Source organism: Sceloporus occidentalis, unplaced genomic scaffold (genome assembly GCF_023333645.1).
Source record: "Sceloporus occidentalis isolate IW3139 unplaced genomic scaffold, rSceOcc1.0.p SCAF_1, whole genome shotgun sequence".
Taxonomy (NCBI): domain Eukaryota; kingdom Metazoa; phylum Chordata; class Lepidosauria; order Squamata; family Phrynosomatidae; genus Sceloporus; species Sceloporus occidentalis.
In genome coordinates, this window is record NW_028316981.1 from 120,508,177 (window position 1) to 120,535,447 (window position 27,271).

The window sequence follows — 27,271 nt, forward strand, 5'->3', positions numbered from 1 at the left end:
AAAGGGTGCTCCTCTTCAACTTGGAGAGAAGTGACTAGTGAGGTTCCACAGGGGTTCTACCTGGGCCCAGAGCTATTCAACATCTTTATCAATGACTTAGATGAAAGAATAGAGGACATGCTTATCAAATTTGCAGATGACACCAAATTGGGAGAAGTAATATCCCAGAAGAAAGGATCAAAATTCGAAATGACCTTAATAGGTTAGAAAGCTGGGCCAAAACTAGAAAAACGAATTTCAACATGGAGAAATCTAAGGTATTGGATGTAGGCAGAAAAAAAATGAAAAGCATAGCTATAGGATGAAAGACACCTGGCTTAACAAGACTATATGTGAAAGGGATCTAGGAGTCCTAATAGACCACAAGTTGGCTATGAGTCAACAGTATGAATTGGCAGCTATAAAAGGCAATGTGATTCTAGGCTGCATCAATAGAAATATAGTGTCTAGATCAAGGGAAGTAATAGTGTCACTCTATTATGCTTTGGTCAGGCCTCACCTGGAATACTGTGTCCAGTTCTGGGCACCACAATTAAAAAAGGATGTTAACAAGCTGGAGAGTGTCCAGAGGAGGGCGGCCAAAATATTGAAGGGTCTGGAAAGCATGCCTTATGAGAAGAGACTTAGGGAGCTGGGTATGCTTAGCCTGGAGAAGAGACGGTTTAGAGGTGATATGATAACCCTGTATAAGTAATTGAATGGGTGTCCTATTGAGGATGAAGCAAGCTTGTTATCTGTTTCTCCAGAGAATAGGACACAGAACCATGGATGCAAACAACAGGAAAAGAAATTCTACCTTACCATTAGGAGGACCCTCCTGGCAGTAAGAGCTGTTTGAAAGAGGAACACAATCCCTTAGAGTGTGGAGGAGTCTCCTTCTTTGAAGATTTTTAAACAGAGGCTGGATGGCCATCTGTTGGGGATGCCTTGACTGTGAATTCCTGCATGGCAGGGTGTTGGACCGGAGGACACTTGTGGTCTCTTCCAACTCTGTGATTCTATGATTCTATGAACTGCTAACTGCAGATTAAAATCACCAATCCTCCATGTTCTAGCTGTGAGATCAATGTACAGTATTGGGACAAGGGAGAGGGCCTTCTCGTTTGTGACACGCCAGCTGTATAATGCCTTCCCCCTGGAGGCCTGACTGGAGCCAACACACACATCACTTGGGCACTAAGTAAACTTGGCTGTTCATCAGAGACTTTGGACCTCATTAACTCATTCCAAATATGGTGTATATAGATTTAAATATTAAGAAAAATCTTTGAACTCTGTTTTTAACATTACTGTAATTTAATACATTTTTTGTTTATTTAATTATTTTATATTTTAAAATGGTGTAACTTGTTTTAATGCTTTTTATAGGCCCTCCAGAGATCTTTGATATAGGGCAGGGTATCATTATTTAATTATGGTGATGATGATGATGTTTGCCTGAATTTGATGTTGCTGATTTCAATCCTAGGACCTCTAAAAGGACACAAAGCTATCTTGTTTGGGTCATTCTTTCAAATTTATCTTGGACTTCTCCATTACTTGTCTGTGGGATGTGGTCATCAGTTGATAGGTCAGTGCTTAAAACAGAGGTTCAGTGCACTTAATAAAAAAGTTAAGGTATGCACATTACATAAACAACTACTGGTAATCTCAATTTACTACTGAAATCTAAAACTGAACACCACTAAGAAATAGCATCACAGATATATTCTTCACACACTTGAAATCTTTAGATTCGTATTCAATGAGCTTTCATTGTCTCTAGTCCACTTCATCTGATTTTTGAAGTGTTATGCAGAATTTCAGGAATGTATCCAGTATATGTATACCTTGAACTGTGGGATATAAAGTGGGCTGTAGCCCATGAAAGCTCACACTACTATAATAAATTGCTCTTTAAGGTATCTGTGTTATTGCTTCAACAGCCTAATATCGCTATTGCTCTTGAAGCTCCTAAATAAATAAATAAATAAATAAAAACTTTTATTTATATCCCGCTTTTCTGTGACAAGACAATCAAAGCGGCTTACAACACATTAAAATCCACATTTACAAAATTATGTCCCAAATTCCCCCCCTTAAAACAGGGCTCCACACTTGATAAAAAAGAATGACAGGATTTAGGCACTCATTGTACACAAAGTTAAATATACATTTTGATGATCATGATAACTACAACAATATTATTGGCATCAATATCATTTGTGTAAATCAATTTTCTCCACAAATAACTTTGGCCCCATTCTCACTAGCCCATTTGCTCTATATAGAACTGGGCAAACCCGGTTGCCCCCAGACCAGATCTCTCCGAGTAGAAGTTCTGATTACCCTGTACCTTGATCAATGCAATTTGCCCCTCTGAAGTTCACATTTGCAGTACCGCTTAAAAATGGAGCCTCCTTTGTTGTCAATCAAATTCACTTCCGCATTCGTCAAAGGTGACATATCCTACAACCATTGGCCAGCGGAATGGGTGCTTCCCCCTCCTTTAAAAAAAAACAACTGGTGGCAGTGTGTGCATATTCTGTCAACTTGTCAAATTTAAAAACATCCAGGTGTGTGTGCGCGCGTTGTGTGTATTTGGGTCATTACAGATTATGGCAACCCTAAAACGACCCCATCCTGGGTTTTTTTTCTTGGCAAGATTGGTTCCGAGGAGATTTGCCATTGCCTTTCCCCTGAGGCTGAGAGAGTGTGACTCCCCCAAAGTCATGGGTTTCCACAGCCTTCCCTCTGAATGCCAGCCTCTAGCTTCCCCTTTACTTCCAGCCCAGCATTTCCTCCTCTTTGGAACCTCTTCCCTTCCCTTCAAGCCAATGCCACTTCCGAAGCCCTTGCCCCCCCCCCCCCAGATGCCAGCCTTTTCCCTTCCCTTTGCTTCCAGCCCACCTCCGAAGCCCTTGCCTCCTCCCCATGCCAGCCTCTTCTCTTTCCTTCCAGCCCAAAGTATGCACATAATCTGTCACAACAACAACAACAACAACAACAACAACAATGTCGCTTGCAGGGGAGGCCACTTCAGAATGCCATCTCTGCATCCACTTTCTTTGCTTTCCCTCTGATTGCCACCCCAGAATGCCATCTCTCCTTACATACACATATGTAACAAAAGCATTCACACATTGTATCAATTTGCCAAATTTAAAAGGGGATACAAGCAAGCATTCACATATTCTGTCACACACACACAAAAATAATTTTAAAAAAATGCCACTTGCAAAGCGACCGGTGCGAGAGGGGAGGCATGTTCCACCTGCTGCCCTCCCTCTGACCTAAATCCCTCCCCTGAACTTGACCCAATCATGACCGGGGCCAAGTTCACATTTGCCGCCAGCAGGGAAGAAACAGGTTTTCCAAAAAGATATGGGAAATAATCCACTTTTGGAAAAGCCGCTCTAAGGGGGATTTGCCCTGGACTGGGTGTGCAAGACCCTAATTCTGATGTGTTTAAACCAGTACCAATGGGAACTTCTGACTTTTAATCCAGGTTACAATTCGGTACAAAAGGTAGTCTGAATGGCCCCTTAGAGAAGTCACATCATCAAAGTAATAGTTTAAGGTGTTCAGCTTTTCCAAAATTCATGTAAAACCCAATCCATTCAAGGACTTTTGTGTATATAAGTAGAATTATGCCTAAATGTCATTTTGCTAAATTGACAGTCACAAGCCTAAACTGAAGGTTCATCTAGTTGCCCATCCAAAGATGGTTCACCATGCTTTATAAGAGAGTACTGATAAATGCCTGGACCAGTGAGAGCCAGAGTGATGTAGTGGTTTAAGACCTATGACTCTAGAGATTAGGATTTGAATCCCTGTTTGGGCATGGAAACCCACAGGATGATCTTGGGCAAGTCACACTCTCTCAGCTTCAGAAGCAAAGACAAACTATCTCTGAACAAATCTCACCCTGTGATTGGTTCACCTTATAGTCTCCATAGGTTGTAAACTACTTGTGTGTAAACACACAGCAACAACAAGCATTGTAGTATTTCCCTTGTTCTTGTTACCACCTTGTTCATGTACCCCTTTTATAATCACGTCTCTGGTTTTACTCTGGGACAAGTAGCAACTGGTGGGGTGGTGGTGGGTTTATTTTTAGTATATGATAATGTTAGTTTTACTGTTTTGTCTTTGATTATCTATGTGTGGTGTTCTGCTCTTTGGTGAAAAGGGCATTATCACCTCCTCCTTCTCCTGTTTCCCACTCTCTCCCTTAAGAGGGCACATGTTGCTTGCTGAAACAATCATCACTGGTTATAATTGCATCTGTCTCCCAAATGTTATCTTCCCTAGCTGTCTGGATTTGGTAGAGAAGGCCCTTGCTGCTGGTGAAGTTGTTCTGATTGAGAACTTGGAAGAATCTGTTGACCCAGTTCTAGGTCCATTGCTTGGCCGAGAGACAATTAAAAAGGGAAGGTGAGATGGTGGTACATTAGATGATACTTCTTCTGTGGTCATCATCATCTGGGTGATGAACCAGTTTGTTTGTTTTCTTCTTAGTGGGTGAATGTTTCCAGTTTCTTCTGAACCTTCCCAGACCCCAGAACTTCCCAAATCCTGAGGTGATTCTGATCCAAACCCCTCTCTTCAGGAACTGACCTCTTATAGTGCTTGAATTAAGAGCACCACCTCCATAATGGTATCAAGTTAGGGAACACCATGTCTATGGGCATGGTATATCATTATCCAGTTGCACACAGCTTCTGAAACTGTTTTTATATTGATTGACTTAAAATGAGGCTGTGTGTGAACTTAAAAAAAGAAAAGAAACTCTCTGTAAGTCATTATCTTCATATTGTGTGCAGACCTTGGAAGTAACTAGTTACCATCTGTTGGGGGTGCTTTGACTGTGCATGGCAGCCGGTCAGACTGGATGGCCTTTGGGGGTCTCTTCCAACCCTACGATTCTACGATTCTATGTTACCTGTAACAAGTTACTTTGGGGCAGTGGGGCATAACAATGTTCCTATCACTGCAGAGAGTAATGCTTAGGCAAATGTTACAGAATTTGAGGACAATGAGCGCATTTGCTTCTTATCCCAATATGTTTTTGTGAGAGTTTCTTTGTGACATCTGGACCATTTTTATTTCTTTTGAATTTTTTTGTAAATAATGTACAAGTCCTGAAAGTTCTCTCTCACTTCTCACTGCCCAGTCTGTCCCACCAAATTAAAAATTAATATTTTTTCTATGTTTTAAAATATTCCTGCTCCTTCCTTCCTTCCTTCCTTCCTTCCTTCAGACTTCCATCTCAATTTTCTAATATAGTTTTAAATGAGGCACTTGTGTATTTCCTAAGCAAACCATTCTCCTGGTTTCCTTTTTTGGATCCCCCTGCCCCAGCATTTACTATCCAGCCATAATCCCATGCTCGAGGTCACTGCTACTGATGTGGAGACACTCCAAGTGATGTCTCTGATTTTTGTGCCCATCTTCTAATATATGTTGTTTCACTTTTGTGGATGCCTGAGAGTAGTTTTTGGTGGCAGCTGTGCCACTGTTATCACTAACACCTATGGTATGACCCATGAAGAGTCCTGGAGATGTTCTGCTGCAAACAGCATAATCTTAAAAGTTGTGCTCTTTAAAAACAGTGTAGCCTCATGCTGTTGAATACCGGTGACTTCACAGTGGGGTATAGGATTGCCTAAGAGCTGTTGTTCCGCAGCAACCTGGTACTTTTAAAAAAAACCACAGAACTATTTATAATGATTCCAGGGCCCTGATGCACTCAGTTCCCAGTCAACTAAGCCTCAAGGGTCTGTCAAAATGAAACAAAGGTACAGGTGCACCAAAACAATGGTTTATTGATTACAGGAAGATATTAAGCAAGATGCAGCAGTAAAACCCAAAGCAAAGTTGACTTGGAATGATCCCTTCCTGAAACCCCATGTATACATTTGCAAGCTTACAGGCATCTATATAATTAATGGTGCTATGTTGGTTTATAGTGGTGCGGTGATTAGTGATAAGTTCTTCATTTACTTTCAGGTACATTAAAATTGGAGATAAAGAATGCGAATACAATCCCACCTTCCGCCTTATTCTTCATACAAAGCTAGCAAATCCCCATTACCAACCTGAAATGCAGGCACAGTGCACTCTTATCAATTTCACTGTGACACGGGATGGGCTGGAGGACCAGCTGCTGGCAGCAGTTGTCAGTATGGAGAGGCCTGACCTAGAAGAACTAAAGGTAAGCTGCAGAATTCAAGTGTGAATGGAATCATTTCCCTTTGTGGTGTTCTGTACAACATTTTTCTCTTGATAAAATGTTTCATTTCTCTGTCTAACTCAAAGGATTTCTGTTCACCCAAAGAGATGTGCCAACACCCTCCAACCTACTGCCCAACAACAAAGGTCCTGACAGAAGTTCTTGGTCTATTTTATATCTATTCCTACATCTATTTCCTTTCCTGGCAGGTGAATGCTATTATTTTTTCTCTAGGTTTCAGTCAGTGTGAAGTGACTCAGTAGATCTACATATGTTGAGCTGCCTTTATGATCAGCCCAACAGATGCCTAGGTTGCAAGAACACTAAAAGATTCAGAGGAATATGCATGGAAAAACACTAGGCTGATTGCCTAGATTATTATATTGCAGTTGATTAATTTACTACATAGAGTTTCCCTTTGCTTATAGATTTTCCACAGCTGGTTACTACTACAAAGTTAGCTGGAGAGAATGTAAATCTTCTCCATGGAGTGGCAGTGTTGGTAGTCATATTCCTCTCTCTCTCTTGCTTTGCTTCGCGAACGAAGATTCAGGAAGGACTCATCCCACGCTTTGTACAAGTGCATTGGTGACTAAAAAGGTCAATCCGGGGCAAACATATCCGGTTGCAGAAAGCACAGCGAAAAGTCTCCTTGGGTGATGTTTCTGGGTTGTGGTTCTTTCTGCGTTGTCGTTTCTCTTCGAGACTCGTTCGCCGTGAGCTTTTGAAAAAGGCTGCAGCATCGTGGATAGTGCGTCTCCATGCATCCCGATGCGAGGCCAGGGCAGACCATTGTTGGTGATTAATTTGGCCAAGCCTGAGATGTTGTTTCAGGGAGTCCTTGTATCTCTTCTTTGGGGCACCGCTTTTACGCTGACCTGTGGCGAGTTCACCATAGAATACTATTTTTGGGAGGCAATGGTCCTTCATCCTAGAAACGTGTCCTGCCCAGCGCAGCTGCGTCCTCAATTGCATGGCCTCAATGCTGGTGATCCCTGCTTGCTCAATAGTCATATTGTGAGCTTGGTCATTTTGAAAGGTGCAATCTGCATCACATTTCTTTCAGCTTTTGTGAATTATATGCTAACATGGATGTAGACCATGCACTGAATTATTTGCTAGGTAATAATAGTAGTGTACTAAGGGGATTAGTTCTTGGGGTTACATTAAAAGTAAAGCATTTTATGGACCCAAAAATGACATGTAACCAAAGAGTTAAATTCCTCTTTGAACAGAAAAGCACAAAAAAGGTCTCCTGTGGGAAAATGTGACCTTATTTGTTGTTTAATATTCAGGCTTCATATATATTTTATTATCACATCTTCATGGCTTGTCCAGTGAAAATCTGTCAAGGATATAAAATTGTACAGTGTATATCATTTTAAACAGGCAGCTTGTAAAATTAAAATAAATCTGTAGCACTGGAAAAAGCTGGTATTCCCCCTTGGCTATTATATGATCTTGTAATTTATTTATTTTTAAATTAGCAACATTGTGCAAGAAGGCAAAATCAACTATGTGTAAATCCAGTGTTAAGAGAATACTGAGGTAGAGAGGAAAAAGAGCGTTTACTTAACAATTAACATGTTTCATGTACACATTGTACCTTGGGGCATAACTTACATCTCTCTCCAAACCTCAGGGAGTACAGAAATCAAGAATAAATTTTCATGAAATAAAAGAGGATGGCAAATGCCTTTTGAGTCTGGGGTTATTTAGGGTTCAGAATGAGAGAGAGAGAGAGAGAAATAGGAGGAGGAGGAGGAGGAGGAAGAGGAGGAGGAGAAGAAGAAAGAAGAAGAAGAAGAAGAGAGTGTCATGTGACTCTTTACAGACTACAGCAGGGGTAGGCAACCTGCGGCCCGCGGGCCTGATGCGGCCCGGCAAGGCCTTGGGACCGGCCCCAGCCTGGTCCTGCCGCCGATTGCCGCCAGGGCCTTTGGGGGGCAATTGTCTATAGAAGCCTCAGAAACATGCATTTATATTAACATTTTTTAAAAAATCAGCAAATTTTTTTGCGTGTCCTCCATTTTTTTTTTAAAAAAGTGTCTTCCATTTGAAAATTTTGTCCTACATTTGTCCTGGTTTATTTATATATTTAATTATTTATTTTTTGGCTTCGGCCCCCCAGTTGTCTGAGGGATAGCAACCCGGCCCCCGGCTCAATAAGGTTGCCTACCCCTGGACTACAGATTTATTTTGGCATCACATTTAGTGGAAAAGAGCACATTTCATTAGATCCATGAAGTGGTATCCTCAGATGTCAAGTGTATACATTGTAGGCCAAAACATTTTGGGTCTCTCCTGGGGGAAAGGTGGCATACAAATGAAATAAATAAAATAAAAATAAATTTTAAAAAGTGAAATTCAACCTGTGACATTTCAGACCTCAAAGGTATAACAGACAAATGCAAGAAATGATAAGTTATTTAGGCCAGTAGTTTTCAGACTGCATTCTGAGAAAGGTAAGTGTTCTTTGTAAGTTTGTAGGCATTTCCTATAAATGGAGAACCCCAGACCCAGGAGGCATCTGCCATCCTCCTTCATTTCACAAAAGTATTCTTCAGAATCGACAGAGGTGGACATGGTTCCCTGAAGGAAAGCATTCCAATCAGTGTTCAGATGCAAGGGAGAGAGTATGGTAAATGTTAGGAAAGAACGGGGAGCCTGATATGCCCTACATACACATAATTTAAACTGAGTGTACTTGTGCAGAATCTAATACACTAACTAGAAAAGGGTTTCCTGTGTAGTTAGGAAAATTGCGATAAGATTTCAGGCATTATGAAAATCAGAGCTAGAAAAGTTGTTTTTTAGACTACAATTCCCAGAAACCACAGAATCTTTAGATTCGAATTCTGTTGGCTACAGACAGAAATGTTAGTTGTACTATTTGGTCCTTTTGTTGCTCTTGTTGTTTTTGCCTTTAATTTGGAGAGTTTAATTTATGGATAGAGTTTGTAACGATTCAGTTTATTATATGTCCTTTGATATCATTAAATCTTCAAAAAGCAGCTTCCAGAAGTTATATATTAAATCTATACATGCACAACCATGTCCTGACTAGGCAAAGAGAAATAAATTGAGCTAAGTAACTGGGAAAAAATCGTTAAACCCAGAAAAGAAACAATGTTCTTTTGTCAAATTAAATCCCAAAGAACCATCTTTAGCTCTTTAAGTAACTGAAATAATAGCTTTTCACCTTTGTCTTATAATAGCTTTTTCATTCTGAAAATAGATCTATGGTTACTGCATGGCCTAAAAAATAGTTGTTAGTTACTTTACAACAATAGCTTACATAAGAACATTAAAAAAAATCATTTTTTCAAGCAAACAGTTTTTATGGCTGAACAGAAATAGGACTTTGCATGTTTCAAAAAACAAACAAACAACAACCAAACCTCCAACTTTCAAATAACCCAATTTTCAGTATCCCTTATGTTTTCTCACCAGGGAATACCAGCTTTACACCTTTAAGCTTTTCCACTGACAAAATCAGAAACAGTAAGATTTAAGATAGCCTCAGTTATTCCTGCCAGGCTAGGTCATAGACTTTTATTATCAAATATGGTATGATTACTTGTCAGAACAATATAAATCCAGATCTTCATCCCCATAGCCAGCAACTAAGTTCCACGGCCAGCTTCTCTGGAGAGTTGCATGCCTTTCTTAGTACATTTTCAGAAGACTTGGTCTGAATAGCAATTCAAACAATATCAGTGCTGTCTGGCAGCTGGAGCCTTGACTCCTTATTCCTGAGGAATTTTGGTTATGGGACACCAATCTAGTGTACAATAATGAACTAGAACAAACTTGAGTGAAGATGATTTATACACCCAGAGCTACTACTGGGACATTTAAACAATCTGACCAAAGTAGTGAAGTATCTGATGGAGAGTTCCTGCATGGCAGGGGGACTAGATGGTCCTTGTGATCTCTTCCAACTATTCTATGATTCTATCTATTTTAGTAGAGAGATAATTGGCTACATGGCTGTAAAATACACTTGTCCCTCCATATTCGCTAGGGTTAGGGGCATAAGAACCCCATGAATATGGAAAAAATTCAGATAACAAAAAACAACATGTTTTTACCTGAGAGGACACCTCTCTAGGAATCTCTAGGTCCTCCAGTGCAACTCTGTGCTCAGCATCTGACATGCACTGACCATAGAGCTGCACTGGAGGAGCTACAAATGCCTAGTAGAGCATTCTCTCTAGGAATCTCTAGGTCTTTCAGTGCAACCTTTAGTTAAAGTTGACTGCAGAGTTGCACAGAAGGACCTAGATATTCCTAGAGAGAACATATTAATCAAATCCGTGAATAATCAAATCTGCAAATATCGAAGCCACAAATATGGTGGGATGAGTGTACTTGAATAGGGGCAGCAGATTACATGAATGATATAATTTGGGTGAAATCCAATTGTAAATAATATTCGACTTCCATTGGTCAGAAGCCAATTTTTGGTTTAAAAAAACTGGTTTAAATACTACACAGTGGAGGGGGGCTTGTAACCTATTTTAAAGGTGATTTTCAGTGGTGACTGAAGGGGGAAAAGGTCCCATCATAGATTGGATGGTTGCTGCTATGACCTTTGATTAATGGAAGAGTGTGTGCTGGGAAACTCTTGTTTCATGTTTCTAGACTTGCCTCAGTTGTGGAGTTGGAGGTCCCGTCATCTTCAGTGCTCCTATTGTTTGTGATATTTCAGACCCAAATTTAGTTTGCTTTAAGGATTACTGAATACATTTATGAGAGGCATTACAAGTACCATCTCTCTGTGTGTTAGTTCTGTGTGAGAGATTGTGAATGAGTGAGTTTGCTTTTGCTTTCCACTCTGCTAGAGGAAAAAGTATTTGGCAGTATTTGTTCAGGAAAAAATTTATTGTGAAAATGAAGATAATTTAAACATGTTTTGTTTCTTTCTGCGTCTACCTCAACTCTTTGCAGTCTAATCTCACAAAGGAGCAGAATGGTTTCAAAATAACATTGAAAACTTTGGAGGACAACTTGCTATCCCGTCTCTCCTCTGCATCAGGGAACTTCTTAGGGGATACAGCCCTTGTGGAGAATCTTGAAGTCACCAAACAGACAGCTGCAGAAATTGAAGCAAAGGTGAAAATATAAAATTGGGTATGGATGGAGGAGGGACCCAAATTCCTATATGTGAAGTTTATGCTGAGAGATCCTAAATGAATCAGAATTATTTTTAAAAATGTATCATACACTATTGTGTTCTACTGATTGGAGATGAAAAGCTTTTTATATTATAAAGCCACATATTGTTGTATCCTGGCAAGATATAGGAAGCTTATTCAGAATACATGTGCATTAAATGGACAATTTAAAGATGTAAAAGATGCAAGAGATGTAAAGACCATAAAACTTTAGCACTATAACTAGATGTTTTAAACCATCCCAGTTTAACAACGAGGCTTAAAAACAAACAAACAAACAAACAAAAAACAAACCTTGAGTTATTTTAACATGCAGTACATTTACTCAGTTAAACTAGGTTTTAGCAGACACTGCCTGAAAGCACCTACTGAAGTTTATGTGGTCTAGGAATTGGCAAGAATTCATCAGTTTGACAATGGAGTTTATCAAACGGGAGGAATTTCTCTTAAATTAGAATGAAAAGAAAGTGGGGCCAGAACACATTCACTTAGTTGCTAGTTTCGCGCAATTACGTGAATACACATTGCATTCGAACTGGCTTCCCATTGCCTGAAAATAGCATGCCATTGCCCGAATTTGCATGTGGCAGTCTATCACGCAATAACGTGAAACCACATGATTGTGTTCGGATTGACTTCCTATTGCCCGAATTTGTGTGTAGTGGGTTTTCACACAATAACGTTAAACCCCATGATTGCGTTCAGATTGCCATCGGATTATACTTCCAATTCCCCTTGTCTGATAAACTCCCTCGATGCTTCTCCCTCAGCCCAAAATTTGGCTTTTAAAATCATCTGTTTTGATAGTAATCTGACATAGATCATTTGCTTTGCAAATATCTTTCATATGCCAGGAGTTTTCTTTGTTCAGCTCTGGGAGCATGTATGGCCAAGTTGTGTTTCTGCACAGAATTATATGATCAGGCCACCACATTATGGTGAGGAGAAGTTTAAATTCTATCCTTTCTTGGTGCCCAATGCTCAATAGAACATTCCCCTGCCAGATTTACATGGGAATAAAAAAGGAAGTAAAGGTGTGTCTGCATTACACAGTTATTTCAGTTTCATGCCTTTTCTCTGTCATGGCTTCATCCTAAGAATTCTAATATTTATAGTTTGATGAGGTACCTAGAAAATACCAATATATTATGAGGAAAAAAAAAAGATGGAGGATTAAATCAATGAACTTTTGTAGCTGGATTCTTTAAGAACTGGCAGAAACTTCCAGGTACCTCCCTGAGCTATAAATCCCACAAATTATAGAATTAGGGTTCCCTACAAATTATAGAAATTACAATGGTGTGACATTAATATAACTATTCAATACAGATTCACTTTATGTCTCCACTTTACGGTCCATGCAAAAGGAAGAAGAAACAACAGAGGCCAGTTTCTTGATAACAAAGAATTACCTTTCAATTGAGACGGAATTTGGAAACTGAATGTCTTTCATTTCCATGTGGAATGTGCTTGGATTTTACATTACTGGGACTTTTTAAATGCCAGAAAAAAGTGTGCAGGAGGGGATATACATTTGAAATGTTAAGTAAAGAACATTTGCATGAACAGATGTAACTCTCTTGCATCTTCATGATTTTGCTTTTACTTTCCTACAGGTCCAGGAATCCAAGGTGACAGAAACTAAGATTAATGAGGCTAGGGAGCATTACCGTCCTGCAGCAGCCCGTGCCTCCCTGCTGTACTTCATCATGAATGACCTTAATACTATCCATCCCATGTACCAGTTTTCCCTAAAGGTACAGCCTTTATACGTTTGGAGGAATCTTTCAAACTTCCCAGGCAGTTCACACTGGGCACATTTTGTGCATTTATTTGTTGTCATGAAAGAAGTTGTAGGAAAACCCTTTTGATTTTCAAATATGGGCTAAATCTGCACTGCAGAATTAATGCTGTTTGACACTACATTAACTACCACAGCTATTTAGTTTCTTTGTCAGAGAACTTTGGAGCCACAACAAACTGCAAGTTCCAGGATTCCATAGCATAGAGCCATAGCAGTTAAAGTGGTGTCAAACTGCATTATTTCTGCAGTGCACTGTCAGCCATAGTGATAGTTGAATTTTTTCTTGTGGCTTTGATTTTTCACCTGACTTTGAAGTATTGTTTCTGACTACAGGATTGTTAGACTTTGAAGTTCTAATCATTGTGGGATTGGCCTATCTTGAAGATTATGGTCTCCCAATAGAACATGCTCAAACACTTCAGCTTTTGATGCTCTCCCTTGTTCTTCTCTTGCCAACAGAGGTCAAGCTGGTTCAGAACTGAAAAGGGGCCATTTTGACTGCATTGCCCAAGTTATGAAGTGGCCTCCAAAGTCAGCTTTTTATGTCCCTTTCTTTGCCTGCTTTTAAATGTGTGCATTTAAAAATGCTTGAAATGTTTTATTTCATTGGGTATCTTTTTAATCAGGGCCTTCGGAGGAAGTGCTTTACTGCTAGTGTTTGCTAGTATGTTTTCAGGTTGCTGTTTTAATTGCTTGTATGCATATTTTTAAGAGGTTGTATTGTTTTAGCTTATCTTATTAGTGTTATAATTGAATGTTGTCTTGAAGATATCCAAATACAGACAGGCAGGCTATAAATACTGATGTAAGTGAATAAGCAGATGAACAGAATTTAAAAAATAGGTGCTGCAGGTGATGAACAGGATCTGTGCAAGTGGCAAATGATGTGTTTACTGAGGATGAATTTGTAGTCATGATCCATTCTGATCTTATGCACTGTTGCCTTTAATGGATTGACAGCTCCCTGCTGTATTTGCTAGTTGTTGATATATTGGTTTCATAAAGCTGGTTATCAAAAAGCACCATTCCACACAAGATTTTAAAAAGAGACTGCTGTGTTTCTCTTTTCTTTTCTCTTTTCTTTATTTTTTTTTAATTTAAGAAGTCACTGTGTCTCATAATGCTAGGGCCCCAGACCTATCTGCAGGCCCATTTACAAGCTGCTGACTGGCACAGAACAGCAGGGAGCTGCCATCTTACTTTTGGCATGTTGTCTTCTTTCCAGGAGGCCATATGCTATTTTACATGCCTGAGATGAAACTGACCAAGCTTTAGATGTTGAAATCACTGGCTTGACTTTGGTCCTCTTGGGAGTATATTACAGACTTCATGGAGCTTTTCCCGGCATTTGAGTCTTAACCACCTTCTCGCCCACCTGTCATTTAGTTCATTGGTTCTTCTACCTGATAGAGAGTGAATGCATGCAGCAACTCGTGACTGTGATTAAGGAGCACTGATGGCAATGCGTGTAGGAAATAAATTAAACCTTTATTATAGGAACTCCATGAGGGATAGGAAAGCTCTCTTTGGGCACTACACTAAGCTAAGCTAGAACAGGAGGAAGATTTAAGTTAGTTTTACTTTTGAAGTAGTGAAAGAGCAAAAAGGTGGCAGAGGGAAGAGTTGGAATGATTCCTAAGAATATCAGTCTAAGCGAGGTTAGGATAGATGGATAAGACATGGGATTTTAAGTCATTTAAGCACTCATTAACCCTATCAACACTATACAACTGTAACAATTACAGTTGTCACCTTTCTATCCCTAGCTATGTGGTGTATGTATTTCTTATAAGTGTTCCTTAATTCTGCACCAGCCTCTCAAAACTAGGCCTGCAAACTTTCATTACACAGTATACATATATATTTCTTCTGGGTTGTACATCTGTTTCAGGGAGTTCACTATCAAGTTGCAGTTAGTGGCTGCAAATTTGATTCTCCCTGTTAAAGGAAGCTCCATTGTCCCTGAGATGGTGTATTGTGGTTACACAAATATCACAGGTGCCTCTGGTTTGCGATCACTGATGGCAACATAAACGTAGAGTCATAGAGTTTGCAGGTACCTTGGTGTCATCTAGTCTATCTGGCTATCAGTCCTGGAATCCACAGGTAAAACAACTCTGACAGGTGGTCATCTAATCTCTGTTATCAGATCTCTGTTCTGAGGTAGTGCACTCCACTGTTGAACAGCTCATACTGGCAGGACATTCTTCCTAATGTTGAGTTAGAGTTTCTTTTCTTGGAAAAGAATTCTTGGAATTAGAATCCAGCGCTTGCCTGTGCAGTTTGGAGCATTTTTTAACGTTTATATATTTTATTTTTAATTTTTAAAATACTTTCCAGTTGGAAAACTTATTAGCTTTATAGACTGTGCATTCCATATTATTATTATTATTATTATTATTATTATTATCATCATCATCATCATCATTATCATCATCATCATCATCATCTCTCTTTTTAAAAACATATTATTATTATTATTATTATTATTATTATTATTTATATAGCGCTGTAGACATAGCATACTCAAGCAAAGATTCTTCAATGCAACAATATCCTGGACTTTTAGAAGTTTATTTCTTGTAATAGGATCACTGACTAATTTCTGTGAAGAAGTCTGAGGCTGGAACATTACAAGGGCCAAGAAGATTAGAGTCAGTGCTTAAAAGTTTCTTAATGATCGGTAGCTAAGTCAGTTTTTCAACATCCTTTTTAAATTGTGGTGCCCTGAACTGGACACAGTATTCCAGGTGGGGCCTGACCAGAGCAGAATAGAGTGGCACTATTACTTCTCTTGATCTAGACACTATACTTCTATTGACATCTCCCAATTTCTTCCTCATTGGAACTGTTTGAAATTGTGCCTTCAGTATCTCCCTTTTGAGAAAATCCTGTTCATCTTGAACCCCCTTCTCTTTTAGTATTCCTGACCATGGGATTACCATCAGTATTTCTCTGAGTTTACTAAAATCAGCTTTCCTAAAGTCTAGAATGCATGCCTGACTATGCCTGGCTTCTCCTTTCCACTGTATAACAAACTGTAGGAGAAAATGGTCACTTCCATCTAAGGATCCCACCACTTACACTCCATTAACTGGTCATCCCTGTTGGTTAGGATCAGATCCAAAATAGCTGACCCCCTTGTTGCCTCTTCCACCTTTTGGACAATGAAATTGTGTTTGAGGCAAGTGAGGAATTTGCTAGACCTTGAGGATTTGGCTGAGTTTGACTTCCAGCAAATATCAGGATAGTTGAAGTCACCCAACACTACTACATCTCTCCTTTCTGAGTGTGTGGTCATCTGTTCTAGAAAGGCATCATCCAATTCCTCCGTCTGACTTGGGGGTTGTTTCCCTCCTCTTTAATTTCCTCCCTCCATAACTGTCATCCTCTGGCCTGTGAGGGAGTTGACCAGGCAGGCCCAGCTCCATCAGGACTAGCCTGAAGAAAGAGGCTCCTCCCTCCATAACTCATCTTCCGGCCTGAGAGGGTGTGACCAGGCAGGCCCAGCTCCATCTATCTTGAAGAAGAAGAGCCTTCCCTCCAGTCCATCTGCCTTGGTCCAGGCCTCAGAGGGAGAGAAGAACCACTGGACCTCATCCCCTTTCCCACCACCATTCCCTTCTCCTTTTGTGTCGTGTCTTTTAGATTGTAAGCCTGAGGGCAGGGAACTGTCTAATTAAAAATAATAATTGTAAGCCACTCTGATAGCCATTAGGGCTGAAGGGCGGGGTATACATACCATAAATAAATAAATAATAAATTTTTATCCAGATGCTCTCCACCTGGCTTCCAGGATTGATGTCTTGGATCTCTTCACTGGTGTAAATGTCCCTGACATATAAGGCTATTCCTCCTCCTTTCCTGTTCGGCCTGTTTCTCTTGAAATGGTTATACCCCTCTATATCTACATTCCAATCATGAGACTCATCCCACAAGGTTTCAGTGATGCCTATTATATCGTATTTGCTTTGTTGTACTAGCAGTTCGAGTTCATCTTGCTTATTTCCCATGCTCTGTGCATTAGTGTAGAGACATCGAAGACCATGGGTCCCCTTGACTTTCTGCCTGTGTAAGTTTTTTTGCCTCCCACTTTTGGGTCCTTGCACTGTTTGTCTTGTTCCCTCTATGACAGTTTGACTATTTTGTCACATGATCACACTGAAGATTTTCAGATGATATCATGCTTATCCAGAACTTAATTCATTTAGATCCAGGAATGCTCCAGCAACAAACAATTCATGGGACTTCCCTGTGAGTGGTTTGTTGCTGGAGCATTCCTGGATCTAAATGAATTAAGTCCTAGATAAATGCGAAGTGTCTGAAAATCTTCTGCATGACTGTGCAGCTTTCCTGCGAGTGTGCCTTTTGCTCCCCCCCCCCCCCCCAATTTGATAATATTCAATGAGACAGAACTAATGGTAAAATACATCTTGGCAATCTGACCTCCTCCCTGGGGATGGGGGCAGTAGATTTTTGTTGTATATAAGAGTATTTAAATAAGAGATGAAAAACTGGTTTGAAGTGCTGGGTCTTATCCGTGTCCTTCCAACTACAGAAATTAGGCCAAATATGCTCACTGATTTGTGCTTTTACAACTACCTGCCCCCCTCCATGAACAAGATCAACACCCCCCCAAAACTGCTTGCTTTTTGAAGAAAGGGGGGATAATATTATATTTCTTTCAAGGATTTTCTCACCTCAGTTTCTCAAGGCCGTATATTTCCATTTTCTATTTTGTTTAGCAGTCAAAAAAGTTTTGCTCACCACAGCAAGACTCATAATAAAAAAGATTTACCATACTAGAAACATGAGGGAGTTCTAAAACTGTGTTTTATCAAACTGTAGGATGCAACCATGCTGGCTGATGGAGTCTAAGAGTCTAGGAGTTGCAAAAAAAAAAAAAGAAAAAAGAAAAAAAAAGAAAAAGAAACTTTTTCAAGCTATGGACATGAGAGAGAACAATGGGGGGAATGCACATATGTGTACTGTCCCAACTGTGGCTCTCACCAGTTTCCTCAGTGGTTTCTGGATGGTTGTTCATGACTGTGAATGGAAGTTTTTTTCACTTTGCTGCCTCGAAGATCCTGTGTCACATGCAGATCTCTGCAGTGTTTTGTTTTGAGCAAGGTCACCTATCCTCAACCTATCCTTGTTTTGCTGGCCTGTGGACCTTGCCAAAGAAAAAAATCTGGACTGGCTTAATCTTCCAGATGTAATTTTTGTGAATTTGGGCTTTGGATAAAGTGTGACACAGGAAAGATTATTTATACAGTATTTATTTGCTCTCATTCCTTCTGTTTTTTAGCATCCAAGATATGACATGTTAAATGAGAAGTTGATATGAATCAATTGGTTTAAAAGATCTGTTGAATAAAGACAAAGGCTGTTGCCACCCTGCAGAATTAATGCAGTTTGGTACCGCTTTAACAGCCATTGCTCTATGCTATGGAATCCTGGGATTTTTAGTTTGTTCTGACACTTGAGCTCTGTGATGGAGAAAACTAACTATCTTTAAAACTGCAAATGCCAGAATTTCATAGCTTGAACCATGGCAGTTAAAGCAGTGTCAAAATGTAAATCCAGCCAATGACCCCTTAGAGAAAAATGATGATACATCAGTTTCAAAATATATCGAAGTAACAGCACCCCTCTCCAAATTTAAACAGACCTTTATAGTCTTCAGTCAATGACATTTGAGCAAGTTTTTAAAAACATTTGATGTTTAAAATTTTAAACTATCCTATGAGTAGTTTAGTAATATTTCCCATCTAGACATAATGCTGCTATCAACTGCTAATAGTTTATATTTTTTTGCTGAGTCCCTGAGTTCTGAGAAACAACAAACTCCCAAGGGCTAATGGAATGTATTGGCTGGCATTTAACTCGAGAACCAGCATTTACCATCTTTAATCAAACTCTAACTTCCATACACATATACACCAGCAATTTTTCCTTTATATTTATTTTCCTGAGCAATCTACGAATGCTTTTATGTGTCTTTCTCATTTTTATCAGATTTTTTTTAAAAAATCTATTTGTTTTTCTATTTCTGATAAATTCAGCTCAGGCAAGAATGCCCTCAAGGGAATCTTATATGAAAAATCTAATTCTTACAGTCTTCAGTAGTGCGTAGCCATTGGTTTGGCTGCAGTAAAGACAGCAACATTTTTCTTTTATTGAAGTTTATGTTTTGAGTTGTCTCTAGAGGGGATAGAATAAGAGGTGCATTTTCCCCAGGGAATCCAGTGTCCTTCATAACATCATTTTCAAAGGCGTTGATTCAGTTGCTAGGGAAAATGGATATTTTGTCAAAAACCTTGAATTAGACATCATATCTTCATTTGTTTTCCTTATCCATCTCAGACCAAGCAACCTACTCTCTGGACTGTAAAAGTGTTGGAGATAATGATGTTCTAGGCACATGCAATTAATATAATGTGCATATTATTTTTCAGAACTACATTAGTTATATAATATATAGTAGTCAAATGTGTTGCAGTAGATCTGCAATATTATGTTTATGAAGCTGTACATTCAAATGAAGCTTGAGTCATCTCTTCTGTCTTTAAAATGATGGGAGCCAGAAAACTGATGAATTGACAGCTAATGGAAGAAGGAGCTATGTTAGAACCTCACAGGGCTTGAGGAAAGGAGAATCTATATGAAACTGGAAAAGAGAGAGAGAAATCCAGTAACAGGGAGGCCAACAGAACAAGTGGTGAAAGAGGGTGAGGCAAGCAGATGGCTGAGGATTGTAGACTGGGTAGAGGTAAAAAGCAATGTGGGGCAGAAGTGAGAAAGGAGAAGCCAAGAAGAAAACAAACTTGAGCTACAGAGCCTCAGAAAATACTGTTTTAGAATATACCTTCCAGAATCTCCTAACCTGGCCGGCATCCATAGGGTTTTTTTTGGGGGGTGGGGGGGTTGTTTCGGGCTATGTGGCTATGTTCTAGAAGAGTTTCTTCCTGACGTTTTACCAGCATCTGTGGCTGGCATCTTCAGAGAATGCTTGCCTGGAAAGGAGTTGGGTATGTATATACTGTGTGACCCTGGGAAGGCAGGAATGATTTGCATGTGTATTGATGCCAGCCACAGATGCTGGCAAAACATCAGGAAGAAAGTCTTCTAGAACATGGCCACTGAATAAGACTTCTGGAAACTGTAATCCAAAAAGTCATTTTTCAACACTCTGATTTGGACATTGGTTATTGAAAGCCATAACCTTCGATGCTTCTGTTCCAATAAAAAATACCAGAACAACATTTAGTAAATGGCTGGTTTCCTTTAATGATAATTTCCAAGGTTAGATGGAATCAGCATAGTATGTTTAAAGCCAGGAATGTTTTTAAACTGACTGAAAAGTCAACATAGCAACATTCATTCATGCATGCATCCCCCCACCCTTTCTCTCCACATATAGGCATTCAGTGCTGTCTTCCAGAAAGCTGTTGCAAGAGCATCTCCAGATGAAAATCTGCAAGAGCGAGTTGCCAACCTCATCGATAGTATCACCTGCTCTGTGTTCCAGTACACAACTCGTGGGCTCTTTGAATGTGACAAACTGATGTACATGGCCCAAGTCACTTTCCAAGTAAATGGCTGATGCATAGTACCACCATTTTAACTCTTCTGTATTGTCTGCTGGTATGAGGTGCTCTCTCTGTTACTGTATTTTGTTCATCACCTCCTAAATGGAAAACACTTTGATTCTTCCAGTGAAAGGTAGACAGTCGCCTCTATACCTCTCTGTTCTGGTTGATCTTGTGCTTTTATTGTTAAGATTCTTACTCACCTACAGTGTTTGGGCACTCGGCCTCGAAAAGGTTCACCATCACTGAGTGTATAGTATTATATAAATACCTATAAAGGTTAATTCAGATGAAAATGATTAAACAAGAATGTCTGCAATTCTAATACACTACTCCTACTCCACTTGTGGCATTCTGGAATGTGTTGCTTTATCTAGAGATAGAGCTAAATCTAGATCTAGAGATATCTAGAGATACTCTTTCTAGAAAGACTATTTTTCAGCTACTCTATAGTCTATAGTAAAGTCTCCATTTCCTGCAACACTATCTGGGTTTTCATTGCAGGTACTTCTGATGAATAAAGAAATCAATGCTATGGAACTTGACTTCCTCCTACGATATCCTGCTCAACCAGGAGTCACCAGTCCTGTAGACTTTTTGTCAAGCCAGTCCTGGGGTGGCATCAAGGTAGTTATTTTAACTCAGAATAAACAACCTGGTTAAATATGGGGCTAGATTATAAAATTGTAACATTGATTCACAGTTGGTTTGGAAAACCCTAGTCAAAGGGTGCCCGTTCGCTTCCGAGCTCAATATAAGGTGTTGGTAATTACCTATAAAGCCCTAAATGGCTTGGGCCCAGGATACCTAAAGGACCGCCTCTCCCCGTACATTCCGCCTCGCACCCTCAGAACGTCTGGGCAGCAGCTACTGAAGGTGCCTGGGGCTAGGTTGGCCTCCACTACTCGGAGGACGTTCTCCATAGCTGCCCCAGCCCTTTGGCACGCGCTGCCCACAGAGCTCCGCTCGTCTTCTACCCTGGCCCAATTTAGGAAGGATCTTAAAACCTTCCTATTCCAACAGGCATTCCCCGAATAAATATCCTGTGGGCCTCCCTCCTCTTCCGTGGCCAAGAGGTTGGGCTATGGGGTTTTTGTTTGTTGCTTGATTTTAATTTTGTAACCGTGTATTTTGTATATTTTAAACTGTTGTGAGCCGCCCTGATCGTAGGAAGGGCGGCATATAAATAAAAATTTTATTTATTATTATTTATTAAAGGTAGCTTCTTTTCTAGAGGATCATTTTGAGTAGGTTGCCACAGGGCTCTTGTTCTAGGTCTGATGTTGTTCAATGCTTTTATTTTTGCCTTTTCTGAAGTAGTCTAGTGAACCCTTATCAAATTTGTAGATGATACAAAATTGGGAGGGGAGTGGCTAACATTGAGAAATTAGGAATGAAATTAAAAATGATCTTGATGCTGGAAAATCAAAAACTAGGCTGAAACTAACAAAACTAGTTTTAAAATATATAAATGCAAAGTTCTGTGTTTAGGCCAGGAGTGGACAAAGTCTGGCCTTCCAGATGTTGTTGGACTGCAGTTGCTATAAGCCCTCATGATTGGTTATGGTTGCTAAAGCTGATCAGATTTACAGTCCTAAAATATCTTGGAATGTACATGTTCTACCTCTCTGATTAAGGACTTTATCACATGAGGCTAGAAAAACAGAATTTTAATGGAATAAAAACCTCTTTGATCAGTACTTATCACACAGTTTTGTGTCCATCCTGCTGTTGCCTTGCATTTCATTTGTTACTAAAGTGCACCTTTTCACTGACAGGCAAAACCCAGCAGTAGGCTCCCAGTCTCACTGTTGTTTCATTGCTACCGTCATGCGGTAGGTCCCAGATTGTGGAATGCCTTGCCGGAAGAGAGCTGTCAAATTTCCAGTCTAGACAGCTTTTAAAAAGCTGTTAAGACTGATCTCTTCCGGCAGGCCTTCCCTGCATAGAACAATTTGTTAATGATTTCTCCCCACCTTAAGTATCATTCTACTATTTCCCTGTAGATTGATGTTATTATCAGTATTTTAACAATTGATTTTAAATTTTAATGTGTTTAATCCTTTTTTAAGGGGGGGGGAGGTAGATAGAGTATTGTACAGACTGTATGTAGTGTATATTGTGACTGCCTTTTAATCATATAAGCCACTTTGATTGCTCCTGAAGCAGAAAAGCGGGGTACAAATAAAAGTTTTATTTATTTATTTATTATTCTGCTGCATTTTCTCTTCTCATGCAGACATGTGGTGTGAGAACTTGAGGAGAGGAGCAGCGATTGTGGTTGCTAGTAGCCTCTCAAAGCTGACTGTTTTGTGCAGATTCACAAAGCAACCAGCTTCAAGAAGCAGTTAATTCTGTGATGATAGCTTGTCCCCCTTTCTTCCAAAGCACAGGGGTGTTGTGTGAATGTGCCCACAGCAGTGTCGAGTTTCGGAAGGAGAGGAACAGTGATTGTGGCTGTCAACATTCACACAGCAGCTGGCTTCAGGAGGCAGTTGGCTCAGCAGCGATCCTTGTCCTGCCTCTTGGAAAGTGGCATTTGGCAGTGAGGAAAACAGATCCCGTGACCATGGATTGTCAACGCAGGGCCAATGTGCTATCACGGGGAAACATGTGATATGAAATGATGCCAAACCAGTATGCTTCCATTCTTAAACTAGCACAATTGTGGCGGGACAGCCATGATAAAGTTCTTGGGCAGACATCTTGGACACAAATTTGCAAATGCACAAGATGAAGAAAACCCTGTTTTGGCAGTACTGTGTGTGCAAGGATTATTGGCTTTTTAGTTGACCATAAACTCAATATGAGTCAACAGCATGATGTGGCTGCAAAAGAAAGCAAATACAATTTATAGTTAGAACTGTAGCTTCTAAGTCATGAGGAGTAATGGTTCATATAAGACATCCTCTGGATGCCACTCTTTAAGAGGGATATTAAAAAAAGAGGAGGGCAATGAAGATTGTCAGAGATCTAGAAAATAAGTCTTATAAGGAAAATTGGCAGGAAATGGATATGTGTAGTAGATAGCTGAATGGTTTTTATATAAAAGAGAGCAGAAACTTGACTTGGCTTTGTTTTGAGTAGATGGAGCAATTGAGCCAAAGCCACTCAATAGACACAGCCCCCTGCTTGCATCACTAAGGCCTCATTCCCATTTACAAATAAATCTATTTGTGATCCGTACTGATGGATCGAGTCGACAGTGGAGCGTGGTTCACACTGCATTTGCCCCGATCACATTTTCTTGGTGTAAAATAACCCACTTCTCGTTTGCATTGACCAGTGATTTGATTCCAGAGGGATCCACTTCAGTGGGCAATCATCTGATCACATCATAAAAAAGAATTTATTCCAATCTGCATCCTGTTCACACTTGCGCTGAATCGATTTATTGCAAAAAACACAGAAAAATTAGTGTCAAAAAGAAGAGGGTTGAATGGGTCTAGCATGCCCTCACTCTCCAAACTGCTTCAAACCGGTTTGCAAACTGGTTAAAAATGTAGTGGGAATGAGGCCAAAATATAAAATCAATCCAGCAAACTGTTTTGACTCTGTGTTGCTGAAAAACAGCATTCACAGACACGGAGACAGTGCTAGAACACAAAAATTCCATCCCCACTCCCCTAAACTTCCACTGGTTCCTTTACGTCTTTCCTTTATCTGGCAGAATGTAGGCTTAGTTCAAGCTATTAGACAGGGTTGGATTTGTAAGACTGGACAGCAATTTGTAGGTTGGCAATAGAGTGGTGGTGGTTATAGTGGTAGCACCTAAGCTTTTGTGGCTGTCAGGAAATGATACTTGTTTTCCGAAACTCCACAGTGATTTGGAAGTAAACACATTCAGTTAAATCTGATGGACTGAGTTTGTAGGAAACCTGAGTTAGTTTTCTCCCTCTATTCTATCTTAAATCTCTTGGATGCTGCAGCAGAGTAACAAACCAACCCATGCATAACAATCATACACTGTTAGAAATAAGCCCCACTGTGCATTCAGTGGCTTTACTGCTGGGGAAACAGGTACAGAATTGCACCTTCAGAATCATAGTCTGTTTCTTATGTAAACTTAGGAATGCATTCTCAATTGTTTCTATGTGTCTTCTAAAAAGCTGGAATCTTTTTATTATAATAATGTTTATTAACATTAAAAAAGGCAAAGCATACGTAACTAAAAGCAAACAGCTCAATTACACACATAACACATAACACAAATAACACAATTCTAAACTATACTAAAGCTGGAACTTTTAAAAGTATATTGTACGACTTGGAATTTTGGCTCAATAGGCTGTATAGTAACCCAATGGAGTTACTGAACTTCCTACTACATGGTAGCAATGTAATCTCCTGGTCTTTCCTTGTATCTTTCTGCAAGGAAAACAAGGCATAATGCCCGCATTGAACAAAAAACAAGCTGTAAAAGAGTGCTTCTTAAACTATCTGATGTACGGGGCTGGCAGAGTATTTTCCTCAGTGTGCCAGAGGCTGTAGTCATATTAGTGCCCATTGGCTACAACTGTTTCTTTTTCTCCCTGGAAATGTATCCAAGATCACCAGCCAATGCTTATAAACCAGCACTATTGCATGAACCACCACTTTGAGTTCTGCTGTAAAACACAGAGTGGTACTTATTTCTGAGTAAACCTGCTCAGAAGTGCATTGCAAAAATTCCACAAAAAGTGATCTATAGAGATTCCTGATTTCTTATTTCCATCTCCCTTGTGTTTTTATTAATGCTTTATAACCTATCTAGCAAACTAAGTATTTCTCCTGTTTTGTGATATGTATTAGTGTTGGATATATTTATGAAGTGAACGCTCAGGATGAGCCTACAGTTTTATTTTATTTGGACATTTATTTGATTACTTTAGACATGTTAGGCTGTTCTTTTCTCAGACTGTACATTTGGTGGGACAAAATACTAAAAGCACAAGGATTGATGGTGCAAGAAAGGGAGATATGTAATATGGTGAACCTTTTCTAGGTGAACTAGGAAGTTTTCTAAATTTAAGCTAGTAGAAGTATAACCCTACTTCTGAGTACATATTCAGACATCGGCCTAATCTGTGGGTGATAGCTATCCTTGCAGTATTCTGTCATTGGTTGAAAATTACCATGCTTGATATGTCCTTTACAAAGAAATCCCATGGTCTAAACACCAAGGGCCATACTGTGTGTAGTTTTTAAATCACAGTTACACTGGGAAAGAAACTGCTTTGGCAATACTCACCACACGACACTGCCTCTGACCTATAGCTGCCCTGTCCCTGACCTGTCCCTTTTCATTCATGGGGAAACCTGTGAATGACCTGGCAATCACACAAGTCCCCAGGTGCAAAATGCTGCTCTCAGGGCAGCTGTGTGATTGCCAGTAATGTGGTGTCAGCGGCTGCTCCTCCTCCACCCCCTCCCTCTTGCTGTTCCAAAGCACCCTTATTACATTTCTTTATCTTTTCTATTTATTTTGTTTCTCTTTTTTAACTTGTCCCAGACATAGTCTGACCAACGAACCAAAGGCTGATTGCTTCACAGCTGATAACAGACACCAGCAGGTAATGAACAAGGAAAGCCACAGGTCATTTTACAATTCAGCACTTACTTTACTTTAGTACATACAAGCCTTAATTCCCAAACAGAGTTCCTTTACAAGCTTCATGTCTAGCAGGAGAATTCAAAATATCCAAGTCAGATAAACGATATCCAGAATCAAGCACAATGCAGGTCAAGGACAGAGTTCAGGAACACAGTGGGGAGCCAGGTAGGTCAAATAATCTCCAATAACTAGAGGGCAAGGCTGGGAATGCATAAATCAGTAGCTCAATGCAGCTGCTGCTTCATTAATTGCTGCTTCCTATAAATCCTCTGAGACCTCCCCAAGCCCTCTATTTGTTGTCTTCACTTGGCAAAGGTAGGTAGATAAACTGTAATGGTGCTATTACTGTTTTTGTTTCCATGGAGCCAGGTCTTCCCTGTCCCTGCCGCATACATATTCCCCGTGTACATTGAGGCAATGGAGGAGACTGTCTACTACAGTGATTCCCAAATTGGGTGATACTGCTTGGGAACAGTGGAAAGTTCCAGCGGGGCACTGAGGGAAAAGGGGGCAGCAGGGAGCATTGGGAGAAAAGGAGGTGGCAGAGGAGGAGGGCTTCAGTCAAGATGTTAGCTCACAAGAAAGACAAGGGGATCCAGAGGCCTTTAGGACCATGGTGAAGATGAGGGTTGCATGAAATTTCTTTTTTCCAGGTATTTTAGAACCACTGCACAGGCTTCTTGATTGCCAAGCCCAGCATGGGACAAGAGGCTTATTGTTTGCTACTCATCCAGCTGCTTAGTTGCTGCTTGCAGGGTGACCAGATGCAGAGGGAGCAGTGACCAAGATTACTTGTTTTGAATTAGCAGTAGACCTAATGTCAAGAAATAGGTGTTGGGGGGCTCTAGGGTTGTCGCCCAAGAAGAAAGGGGCCATTAGTTTGAAAAT

General features: G+C 40.0%; 1 protein-coding gene across 2 annotated transcripts in view; it reads left to right on the top strand.

The window, feature by feature from the left end:
• LOC149322050 (dynein axonemal heavy chain 9-like) overlaps positions 1-27,271 on the top strand; it is a 261,190-nt gene that overhangs the window by 145,085 nt on the left and 88,834 nt on the right. Inside the window, exons 26-31 of one of the 2 annotated variants that reach the window (XM_089533794.1) lie at positions 4,294-4,416; positions 5,992-6,196; positions 11,168-11,332; positions 13,011-13,151; positions 20,622-20,792; positions 21,295-21,417. In XM_089533794.1, coding sequence (XP_089389920.1) covers positions 4,294-4,416; positions 5,992-6,196; positions 11,168-11,332; positions 13,011-13,151; positions 20,622-20,792; positions 21,295-21,417 — 928 coding nt within the window. Of the gene's footprint in view, positions 1-4,293; positions 4,417-5,991; positions 6,197-6,325; positions 6,424-11,167; positions 11,333-13,010; positions 13,152-20,621; positions 20,793-21,294; positions 21,418-27,271 lie in introns of those variants that run through there. The other variant, XM_089533785.1, reaches the window with a different exon arrangement.